A 12,684-nucleotide genomic window follows, 5' to 3' on the forward strand; every position below is an offset into this window, starting at 1 on the left:
ATGCAAATGAAAATCAGCACTAACTGTTCGTCTCTTGTTATACTTGGGGATTTTTTCCCCCTTTCTTTTTTGCATACAAAACAAATGAACTCCCCAGCAGGGAACTTGGGGACCTTGTAAAATAAACAAATAAATAATAAGCACACCATATTTCACAGAGAGTGAATTTAGCGGCATGCATTGAACTCAGGGACATTTTTTTAATAAATGTATTTTTTTACTCTTTTCGGTGATCTTTTGGAAGTGAATTTTTTTCTTTCCCATTACCCGGTGTCACGTTTCTCACCGCCTCGCAAGCCGCCCTTTGAAAGTGTGCAACCTGAAATGTATAGCAGTAATGTAGACAGATATCCTCACTGTATATTAATAAAAGGACGGCCCCATGGCACCGGCCCTGTCCTGTATTCAATGTAAACAACTCCACGAGGCTTCCTCGGTTTTGAGCCGGGTCCAAATGAAATCTACTGGGAATGAAGGAACTCTGGCATCCACTATGTGCTAAACTACACCAGTCTATTATCTTTGCTCATATGCAATAAAATCTCTGCTCAGTCTTTGGCATGGTAGGTTTTATTAGGAAACAACATGAGATGGTTAGGATCATTGTAATACTTTTTCCCGCTTTCTGACCCTATCTCGAACATAAGGTCATGGTTCAGTATTATGGTTTATCCAAAACTTTAAGAATAGCCAATAATACTGGCAATAGCTGCTCTACAGTAGCCAACACTGTAAGCAAGCAGTAGCTCTGAAATCCTGTGCGTCCTTGCTAGTGCTCCTCGTGAACGTGACTGCGTCTCAGCCAGTGGATGCAATATATTATATATGGTATTTATTCATTAACACTGCTGGGTGAATCCATATGCTGAGGGGGTCCACTTAACACAGGCTCATTCATGTCTGTGTTATGGAGTGAACTAAAAAGAAGACGCATTTTATAGGGCCCAAACGTAGACTAGCTGGTTGTAGTATTCAGATTTAAAAGGCAGACTTTTCCCCCTGCAAATCCCCCAAGGGCTGCTCAATTTACCTTTGTTTTGGTTGCCACTTTCTCTTTCCCAGTGGTTCAGTGAGGTTGCCTATGCGTTCTGTTTCCGCATGGAAGCATCCCACAACCTTTGTCCATTAACTTCCGAGGAACCAAAACCCAGCCATCAAGCAAGACGTGAGGACTATTGAATGTGATGGTGTTTTAGGGATAAATGGCACAGAAATGGCCTCACACAACTAGTCATATTGTTCAAAACATTCTCAAGGGCACACAATAAATGGTCTGGTTATGTGAAGGTACTAAGTGCATTACTGTCCTACAGCACATTGACAATGACAGTTGTAGGCCTCCACCAACATCCAAAATGTACAAAAGGTCCCCATCTCCACCAAGCCTATTACAATAGTTTATTTTAGGTGATCGCTGTTATGCATACTAGGCTAATATAAACATATTTTATGGAGATAAATCCAATATATCATTAGGTCTATTTCCATCAATAACCGTTTTAAAACACTTTCTGTTTTTTGACAAGGTTGAATCTATTCTGATTTATATGAAAGTTATAATATGTTTAGAACCCACATAAACAAGAATTCATGTATAGCTCCATATTGCTCACGAATACATTCATCAGATATTTTTTTGTTTATTTCATTCCTATATTTTGTATTAATTTGCTCATTTATTTATTTATTTGGATTGAATTAAAAACCAGCCAATTGCAACGGCCGGAAGGAGGTTTACGCGCCTCAAGCGAGGCTGGCGAGACCTGTCAATCATACCCCGGGTATCCAATCAACGGGAGTCTTGCACTCGACTTCCTCGTATTTGAAGGGGGCGAGACGTGGACGATGTGCGCACGCTTGGCACAGGGTAAACATTCGTGTGTCCTCGAGCTTTGAGGGAGGGACGTAGCGAACTGTCAGAAGAGAAAGAGAGGGAGAGAGAGAGAGAGAGAGAGAGACCGAACAAGCGAATGGGAGAAGAGGCTTGCAACCATCGCCGTGCACTGTAATACTGAATTGTACTTCAGCGGGAGTTAGCGGTTTGGCAGGTTTATACACATCAAAACAGAACAAAGAGAAAGACTCTACAGTTCTATAAAAGGAACAGCGAAAGAAAAGAATAAAGCAACAAGGGAGAAATCTCAGTGGCTAAATTTCAAAAGAACCAAGGAGCCAGTGCTTGTGTTTTTCTCCCCTGCAATAGGAACATAAACTGGGACTTTGTATTTCGTGGAGAAATTGATCAATTTCTTCGACCACTAGAAGTTTGTTGGGGCAAATATCTTTTTTCTGTGTATTTTAATTTGAACTCTCAGACGTTCTAAATTACGACACAAACTTTATTGACGGACTGCACATGGTTCCAAACTGCTTTTGAGAACCTGGATTTTTATTCATCGCTATTTTATCCATTTCTATTTGAAATACATAAATGCGCTAAACACAACAAATACGGATTTTAATTCATTTTTGCTATCCTTTTTATTCTTCTGGCGTTTGCAGAACAAGTCAATGGTATTTGCCAAAATACAACCCAGACTTTTAAAGTTTGAATAATTCATGAGATACAATTTGCCTGCTCGAAAAAAGTAACTGAAAAAGGGAGGGGGGTAATCAACAAACATATTCATAAGGGTTAACGGAATGGCCACCGCGGCTTCCAACCCCTATCTGTCCAGCAATAGTATCCTCTCGTCCGGCTCGATCGTGCATTCTGACTCTGGAGGCGGTGGTATGCAGCCGGGCAGTGCTGCGGTTACCTCGGTGTCTGGTGGGTACAGGGGAGACCCCACAGTAAAGATGGTACAGAGTGACTTCATGCAGGGAGCTATGGCAGCGAGCAACGGAGGACATATGTTGAGCCATGCTCATCAGTGGGTGACATCCCTGCCGCACGCCGCCGCTGCGGCAGCTGCAGCCGCTGTAGCAGCAGCCGAAGCCGGCTCGCATTGGTCGTCGAGTCCCGTCGGTATGACAGGCAGCCCTCAGCAGCAGGACGTGAAAAACAACTCGGGCAGAGATGATCTACACACGGGCACCGCGTTGCACCACAGGCCCCCACACTTAGGTCCTCATCAGACTCACGCAGGGGCTTGGGGGAGCACAACTGCGGCTCACCTCAACTCGATATCAGGGGGACAGCAGCAGCAGCAGTCGCTGATCTACTCCAACCCCGGGGGCTTCACGGTGAATGGAATGCTCAGTCAACCAGGGAGCCAGAGCCTGGTGCACCCGGGTCTGGTAAGGGGGGACACCCCAGAGCTGGACCACGGCAGCCACCATCACCACCATCACCACCAGCATCCGCATCACCAGCAGCAACACCACGGAGGGGTGAACAGCCACGACCAGCACTCCGACGAGGACACACCGACCTCGGACGACTTGGAGCAGTTCGCCAAGCAGTTCAAACAGCGCCGGATCAAACTGGGCTTTACGCAGGCGGACGTGGGCTTGGCCCTGGGCACCCTGTACGGGAACGTCTTCTCTCAGACTACCATTTGTCGGTTTGAAGCTCTCCAGCTCAGCTTTAAAAACATGTGCAAGCTGAAGCCATTGCTAAACAAATGGCTGGAGGAGGCGGATTCTACCACTGGCAGCCCGACCAGCATCGACAAGATAGCGGCACAAGGAAGGAAGCGAAAGAAGCGCACGTCCATCGAAGTAAGTGTGAAGGGAGCTTTGGAGAGCCACTTCCTGAAATGCCCCAAACCCTCGGCCCAAGAGATAACCTCACTGGCGGACAACTTGCAGCTGGAGAAAGAAGTGGTTAGAGTGTGGTTTTGCAATAGGAGACAGAAGGAAAAAAGGATGACGCCCCCAGGAGTGCCACAGACGCCGGAGGATGTGTACTCGCAGGTCGGCAATGTGAGTGCAGATACACCGCCCCCCTCCATGGACTGCAAACGAATGTTCAGTGAGACATAGAGCAGAACACAAGACTAAAAAATATTTTATATAAAATTAAAACTGATAAAACACAGACTATCGTCAAGATAGCCAAAACATTTTTGATACTATGATTGTGATGGAATAGGAATAAGACTGCAAATGTGTTATATATTTTTCACCAGAACAAAACAAACCCCCCTTTTCCACCCAACCCCAAAACGCACCGATAACCTTCTTCCAAGCCCTGAAATGTCTTAACCTAAAAGGTTCCTTCTGCTCTTTCTTTCAGGGACATTTTTTAGTAGATTACTTAAAAGATGCAAGTTTAACTGGGCCGAGTGAACCGACCGACCAGAGGGTGACTACAAGTTCGTTCCATCAGGTAATTTTGGCGCATTAACAACACCAACTGGAAATTTCAAAGCAAGTAGTCCTTATTAGAATTTTAAAAAGATTCCCCCTGTACCCTGTATCTGATTTGCGAAAGACAAGAGGCAGGCATTTGTATATTTAAAAATGGGACATTTTAAACCCCTACTTTAACAAAGGAACAAAAACTGCAACAGCGTCAATACGAAGAAGAGTGGCATCCACGAAGCTTCCAACATATTTTTTTGCGGGGAGGACTGCATGGTTTAAATTTTCACAAAGAGGAATTGGGATTTGAGGCCCTCCACGCCTAATGATAAAATATAAACTCACCAGGACTGTCGCCGCCATCTGATCTAAAAGATCACCTCTTTTTTTCAAGTGGGATTTTTTTTCATGGGACTTGAACACCGTGAGTGAAGAAATAGAAATAGACATTTGAAAAGACTATCTTCAGCTGCACTTATTTGAAATTCTTCTCCTCTCCGTTGCCAAGTGTGACTGAATGGGTGCTGTGGATGTAACTGTACATGCTGCCATTTCTAAGCAGTATTATTTGGTAGGTTTTAATAAACAACAGACTCTGTAAAGCCGGCAATATAGATTCATTAGATCAGATGTTGATCTGACTTATTTACTTTATATTTTTCATCAAAATGACTTGTTCTAATAATCTATTCGGAATAGTTATCAATTATTCCAAACGGTAATTTATTTTCCCCAGAACTTTGTGTAAGATGTTTTGCTTTACTGTTTTCATTGTTGACTTCATTTGTTTTGTTTCATTTTTGTATTCTCGTTTCTAAAAGGAGCACAAATCAACATAAGCTGACATTGACAGTTGTTAGGTAATAAGGGTATATTTTGATGTGATAATTTGATTGTAATTTAATTTCAGTAGTGATTCCTTACGAGCTGATTGAGACCAATAAATTTGTTAGAATGAAATTACGTCATTGTGTGTTTTGAGATTTATATTTGAATGTAATACTTAGCTACGTTTGTTTATGAAACAAGGCATGCATTCGTGATATTATTTAATGTGAGAAAGGTTAACGCAGAGAAATTGCCGATTGTTCTTGTTCCAACTACTTTTGTCACAGATTTGCATTAACATAAGTTTACAAAAAATACTATAATTTAGGAAAAATAGGCCTATGTTATATCGAACGCTGAACCTCTGTGCATCTCTGATGTCAATGTTATTGGAGCCCCATAGGGAATTATATTTGACAATTTCACCGGGCTATATTTGATTTATTCACAATTCATATTTATCTTTAACTAATTCGCTTCTCCACCTTCATCATAGCAGCATCCGATAACTGTATTGATAATGTAGCATTTGCATCATCTAGCCCTATATTAGTCCGTAGACGACTCGTCACTCAAAGTGCGGTCTATGAGTTTGTTTACATCCACCGCGTGACACTTCCTCCGTAGGCCTAATATGGGGATCTTGCGGATCTTATTCCATAGCTCTGGTTAATGCTGTAGGCCTATATCTCACCGGAACTGTGCGTCATGTTTTACAGACAAACATAAAGGTAGTCGTTGCTACTGATATTGTTTGTCAAATATTTAATCATTCGCCCTACGTCAGTATATGAGTAAGACGATTCGATTTAAAGCAGTATAGTCTATATATTTTAGTGTTATATTTTTCATGCGCCAGTGTATTCATATATTCAGAGTGAAAGTTATATCATGGGCCTGATTTAAGTTTTGAGAAACAGTATTGTTATTTCGCAAATATGCACATATGGTCAAGATTCTTCATCCCGACACACACATGCATGCGCATGTGAACACACTGTAGACTACCCACTGTTGTCATTACGTGATTAGTGTTTTGGCATGGGATATTCTACTTTTTAGTTGCAAAATGATGACTGTATCCTACGCTGTTTAGGTTTTCCTTATAGGCCTATGGTGTAAATATGCTCTTGCATGGGATGGCGCAGGGTCCCCGGACAACTCGTTTTTCATTGACTATAACCTAATGCTTCCGAATTCCCATTATTGTAAACATGCTTTTGAGATGATTTAAATTAAACATACATCTCATTAGTGTGATAACAACACAACAAGCATGATGCTGACCTAATGCAAAGCGAGTCTAAATATCTCATGTTACCCTCAAAGTATGGTAGCCTTGGCGTAGACAGATGTTTTATGGTTTAAAATAATACCTAAGAGAACATTGCGATTTCACATTGACACCAGGCTTTGGGGCAATGAGTTTGACATTGATTGAACATTGGAGCCAACGAATACAAATAGATACAATAATGGCGTTTAAACATGTTTGAATTAGCTTTTGTTGTGTAAAATTGACATTAGCGTTGAGAATGCAATACCTATAAGGTTTGCGCATGTTTGTTTTATGTTGTGTGACTTTGGTCCAGTTTAGGACTATAGGCCTGTGGTTAGGCTACATCTCTATTTGCGTAATAGTGCATGCCACGCCATAAACTATGCTACAGTGTAGCCTATATAAACTATTTCGATTTCTTAAGACTGAAATTAGGACGAAACCTATAGCTTGGAAATGCACTCGGCTCTCCAACTTTTTCGCAAGTTGACTATTCAGCTAAATGCACTATCCACGCTCGAAGATTTAAATTTCGCGGATGATTTACCATACACTAGTTGCTTAGCAACTGAATTCAACGTTATAGAAGAAGTATGATTCACTTTCCTTTGTCCTCATTAATAAAAGTGCCAGTCAGACACGCGGGTAGATTTGGTCATTCGAATCCATGAAATTCCAGAGAGATGGGCAGCTATAGCCAACGTTCTGATTATTGACGCATGCAGTTTGGTTCGAACGGAATAATACAACAATAAATGTTAGTATTGGATAGCTTCCACTTGCAATATGCAATTTGCATAAATGCCTATAAAGAAAAGTAGGATCATTTAAGACAAGCATACAAAAAGTAAGAATATATTTCGTTTGGATATTTCAAATAGCCAAGATAATTGTGAGTACACGCGTCCATCCATATAGGCCTAAACAACTTTACGCCACCAACTCACCCAATATAATCGAATTGGTATTTGTAAAGAGGGATAACCCATTGACTAAATTTAGTTGTTAATAATTCCAATCTAATAAATGGGTGGGGCATGATATAACACAATATATAATAGGTCCAGGAAATCTATATTATTTTCCATATTCTCCATATTTGATCATCTAGGGCTTATTGCCCACATTCGAAATGTGATAATGTCACATGACGCGTGTGATATGTTTCCCACGTCTGCAAAATGATTTAGATCTGAATCGATGTTTCTGCGTTATGGGTCTAGTACAGGGATTAATAGTAAATTAATTATAACCGTTATGCAAACTTGGTGCATTGTGCGTTTGCCATTCATGCATGGGAAAAAGTGCTTGTGCAGCATTATTTGTCTGTGCGAAGGGCTCAAAATGATCCACATTTATAGATGTAAAGACTTCCAAAATAACATAAGTGGTTTTGATTCTCTTTATGCACAAACTCTCTCTCGCCCAGCCAGCCTGTTCGCTCAGCATTTCATGGGTCTTCAAAATCTGGTGGCCAATACCCTGGCCTAGTCCTTTGTCTCCATAACACATAAGGATATTTCTCGTTGTGGAATCTGTATGGCAGCGTAACTTTCTCTTTTAAATCGTGAACAATTGTTACCCGGGTTAAAGGGGAGGCCCCCCGTCACCCCAAAGCCCTGCAGTTTGGACATTCTCTCAACACAATGGGGTTCAACATAAGACCGTTTTCATATAGAATATTTGTTTCGCCACCAGATCAAGCCATTCAGTGGCAGCAGAAATGTTCCTCGACGTTTTTGATTTGGTTAGATGTCTGCAAATCCATCTATGCGCCCAGTTTAGGCCTACAGTATGTGACAGATTAACGTTGAGTGTTTTTGGATTCATTATTCAAATATCAACACTTTCTCTGCACTTCAGAATAAATCCGTTCAGTCACGGCGCAACAATGGGCCTCGCATAACGAATGGCAACGTTATGGACTGCTGATAGGTAGATTTGGGTGACACATATCAACAACAAAGACCGAAAAACAACAACATAACACAACAAATTGTGAAATAGCCGGATTCTTCAGATTGTGCTCTTAGACTCGATTACACGTATAGGCCGAATATGTTATGATCTAGGCCTGTGTGCGTTTTTTTTGACAGGATCTCAACATTGTTATTACGTCATAGCAGATTGAGGAATACATTTCCTCTATACTAAAGTGTTTAATATGGTATAGTTTAGGCTTATTTCTCACAACATCGGTTCTATTATGCAAGCACGTATAGTGTTTTGAATTCCTTGAAAGTCTAATATCCCAGTAAAAATTGGACCCACACAATCGTTTCCCTCATATTCTACTTCTCCCACGTGCCGTCCACATGAATATGCATTAAACCGGCGTTGTTTTCCATGGGGAGGCTTCCTCGATGGCCTATAGTTCATATCCTGTTGCGAAAATTGTAGTCTTCTGTCGGTGATATAGATCACCCCCCCCCCCCAAAAAAAAATCTACGCCCCCTCGTGTTCTGCTCTTGACTGATGTGATGATAAAATCGAATGTATATATTTATTTGATATATTCCTAATGTCTTACGAGTCATGACGTCTCCTTCCCAACTGAACTACTTCTTGGGCCTTTTGTTCTATTGCTAATATATCTTTTTAAATCCCTTAGCCCAGCTCTTTTTCAGTAGGCCAAGTCTAATGGGCGTTGTAATGGGGTACTTCCCTTGGTTATGTTATATTATGTCAATACTTCCACATGAAGCTCCATTTCATCAGAGATGGCCCTTGACGACAGACACTTCCTGTTTCCCTTTCTGCGGGCACAGACTCCAGTGTCTCCCTCTAAAAATGTTTGGTTTGATATTCCTTATATGCATTTCATTGCCTGCAGGTAACCATCCTATTCTCCAGAAAGTGAAAGATAAAACATTTAATCAACTGAAAATGATGTAACCAGTGATATTATAACAAAAACGTTCAACATTCTGGTGATTGGTTGTATTATTTAATTTGTTTTGAAGAGTAACTTGAGCACAAAGGCATTGTGTCGTATATATCTACAATATTATATTATACATGTATTATAAAATAGACTAATCAGTAGCATATTTGTATTATTATTTTGTAATAGTTTCAAGTTAATGTCACGTGCACAAGTACAGTGAAATGCCTTTCTTGCAAACTCTAAAACCAACGATGCAGTAATCAATATCAATGTAGTACTAAACATAACACAAGGTAGAACAAAAACACACGAGAAATAAAAATAAGAAATAAGAAGAACATGAGAAGTAAGAAACTGATATACAGGGTCCGTTAATGTGTGACTGATTCAAAGCCATGAAGATGTATAAATAGTTAATATAGTGCGTGCTCTCTATAAACGTTGCACCAACTTCTTATGGCCTCATCCCTGCCTATAACATGTAGGTTATTGGACTTCACTTACAGGTATTTAGATCCAAATTAAAACGGAAAAGGTGAACATGTAATAGCACGATAATAACCACATATACAGAATATAGGTCTACTATATATCATTTATCACTCGGCATTCTGACAGCGAGGGCCCGGAGATTGGACCGTACAAAGAACAGATTGAATTCCACGGATTGGCATGATGTGCTGCACGCGGGGTGCCTATTCCTAATTCCGACTGCCTCGTGCCTACCCGACCTGACATTCTCACGCGCAAGAATGGAGGAGGACGCTTTAAAATATGTATGGCGGTGACGCGACTCTTGGGGTTTCCTTTCTATGAATCGTGAAGGTCAGGGTTTCGTGGTCACAGCGGATGGGTAGAATAGAGTCTGTTTAACTAAGTACTCGAAACTAACATGCTTCAGTATCTGATCCGCCTGTCAACAATACAAAAAAGTAACTTCAAATGTAATGTTTTATTTTTAAATGTGTCATCCCATTAAAATGTAGGCCTACTAAACACCGGCCCTATGGCTATACACATGCAGCTAAACGTGTGACAGCCACAACAATAAACGAATAATCAACACATAAAGACAACGAAATAGACGTTGATCTATAAACGTATTGTCCGCTTCCTTCTTCCGTTTCAAGGCGCGGTATTGATTCACGTTTACAGAAATAGGTTAACATATCCAACAACCTGAAAATACAGTGTCGAGATGTAACTGGCCGAACAGTTGACAACTCTTCAGTTGCAGGTCAGGCACCGTAAAGAAGACAAAGTGCACATCACCCAGTCGCACTCATCCCTTCATACTCCATCCCTTCATACTCCTTATAAGACAACTTGTGAAATTGTCAAATAATCTAGGAGGACTCGGCTTTGGTCTGCCCTGCAAAGGTCTCTCACCCAAGTTGAACGGCGGGGTTTATGGTAACCCACTTTCAACCCACGAAGAGCCGTGCGTGAGATCCTGCTACATTACAAACATACCCGCAGTCACGCACGGATGACTTCATTCACCAACCTCGCCAACCTCCCACAGCATCCATACATCTGATGTCTGGGCATCACCAACCTCGCCAACCTCCCACAGCACCTATACATCTGATGTCTGGGCATTCAGGACGTCATCTGCACAGAGGTAAGATTTGATATATTCGGGCGTACAGAATTTGGGGGGTTTTGAATGGACACTCGCCGCACTCTCTTCCTCATCAGGTCTGTTGCACGCATCTGTTTTTGACATATTGAGATTTATCAGTAAACTTTGGATACATCTATCGGGTGGGTTTAAATACAGAACTTTATCAAGCTTTGGCAGGAATATTAATGGCATGTCATTTTAAATGTGATAAAATATGTCTTCAATTTGTTTTGTTTAAGTCAAGAAAAAACGTAGCCTAAATCCGTTTTGCCTTAGGCCTACCATTATAATGATTAATAGTAAATTCATCTTTATAATGCGTTCAACAGTAGCTGTGTTATTATTATTACTAAGCTGGCACTTTACTTGATACAAGGAAATACGTAATGCTTCAAATATTCACATGCGAATCTAAATTCAGATCATGTGCAAGCCTCAAGTTTTCCCAAAAGCTGATAACAACGTGTATCACTTTTCCTCGATGCACTTCATATACAGCCATGACACTGCAACAAAGCCACGTATTTGCTATGGGTTGTTTTGTCTCATGTCAAATTTCTTGTAGTAGAAAATATCGATATGTTATGAAAATAACTTAAGATATGTATTATTTTATTATTCATCTCTTTGATGTATGAAATGGATTTTGGGGTAAATGTGGCTCTCCAAGCTTCTATGACATTACAGCGCCATCTGCTGGAATTAATAGCTGGGTCTAATATTCTGCAAAGTGAAGATGCTTTTTATTTTGTTTCCTACAATTTAAAAAAACAGTATTGCATACAAATAATAATGATGATATTGGAAAGACCACGATAAAAACAAGAATTTCAAGTGGGAACATTATTTACAAATTAGGCTACTCTGAATGTCTTTGTGCGCATTATGTTCGCATTATATTCAAATATGTAAACTGTTTTAATCAGTGAAAGTCAACTGTTTTTGTCATTGTTTAAACATAAATTATATTTATCATATAGGCTAGATTTATAATAATACATTTTTTTTAAATCATATGTGAAGGATTCGTATGCGAATTGCGCGAATCCTGATTTTAATTGTAACACAATGTTAGCTGAGAGTTATAGTAGCCTACGTATAGACAGACCTCTTGCCCTGAACCCTTCGGGAAAACAACGCTGCTGCTATGCACGAGACATTAATAACAACAGCATTTTAAACATGTACTTTCTCTGACTTTTAACTTGTTTGAAAATTGCAACAGGTATACGCAAATTGAGCCTACATGTTTGTCATGATGCGTGAGTTGATTTTGTCTCAAAGTCTTCCCTTAAATGTAATTGTTAGGCTAGTGTTTTATGTAAGTTTGATTTCGTTCAAGACTGGAGATTTCGTTCAATTTTGTAAGTCTTTCCCATGCAAAGTATTATTGTATTTAAAGTAGGCCTATTCATTTTATCCAATTTGACTTTGTATATTATTATCTTCCACAAAATACAAAATAGATTTTGGGGTATTTTTTTAGGACTATTTTCAATACAGAGGCCTTGAAATCACACACATTTGATCAACCTGATGTTACTGTTAGATAGCCTATGCTAGAGTTGGGTGACCCTCTCATTCACTTCTTTCTGCACAACACAGTTAAATCACCTATGTTTGGAGGGGCCTTAGTGTGTCTCATACCCACTAACATAGACAGAGTTTTACCATTACAGTTTCAACCCGCGTCGTAAGATACAGTAAAACGACAATAGACCAAACTACTGTATAGCTCCCGCTCTCCTTTCTTCCTCTGTGTTCTCTGCGTTTTATCATCAAAGTCAGCTGTTGACCAGTCATTCCCTACTCTCC

At 40.3% G+C, this 12,684-nt stretch overlaps 1 protein-coding gene across 1 annotated transcript; it reads left to right on the forward strand.

Moving 5' to 3' along the window:
• Positions 1-1,878: 1,878 nt before the first annotated feature.
• On the forward strand, positions 1,879-5,208 carry LOC124008312 (POU domain, class 3, transcription factor 3-B). The gene is made up of 2 exons (XM_046319478.1): positions 1,879-3,867; positions 4,181-5,208. Exons 1-2 carry the CDS (start codon positions 2,644-2,646, stop codon positions 4,289-4,291), a joined length of 1,335 nt encoding a protein of 444 aa, XP_046175434.1. The 5' UTR covers positions 1,879-2,643; the 3' UTR covers positions 4,292-5,208.
• The last annotated feature ends 7,476 nt before the right edge of the window (positions 5,209-12,684 follow it).

The sequence above is a fragment of the Oncorhynchus gorbuscha genome, linkage group LG21 (assembly GCF_021184085.1).
Source record: "Oncorhynchus gorbuscha isolate QuinsamMale2020 ecotype Even-year linkage group LG21, OgorEven_v1.0, whole genome shotgun sequence".
Classification (NCBI taxonomy): domain Eukaryota; kingdom Metazoa; phylum Chordata; class Actinopteri; order Salmoniformes; family Salmonidae; genus Oncorhynchus; species Oncorhynchus gorbuscha.

Bases quoted from the DNA above. Each gene is read 5' to 3' on its own strand.
- LOC124008312 (XM_046319478.1), top strand. From the start codon at position 2,644: ATGGCCACCGCGGCTTCCAACCCCTATCTGTCCAGCAATAGTATCCTC. The intron at 3,868-4,180 runs GTGAGTGCAGAT...TCTTTCTTTCAG, and splicing joins TGTACTCGCAGGTCGGCAAT to GGACATTTTTTAGTAGATTA.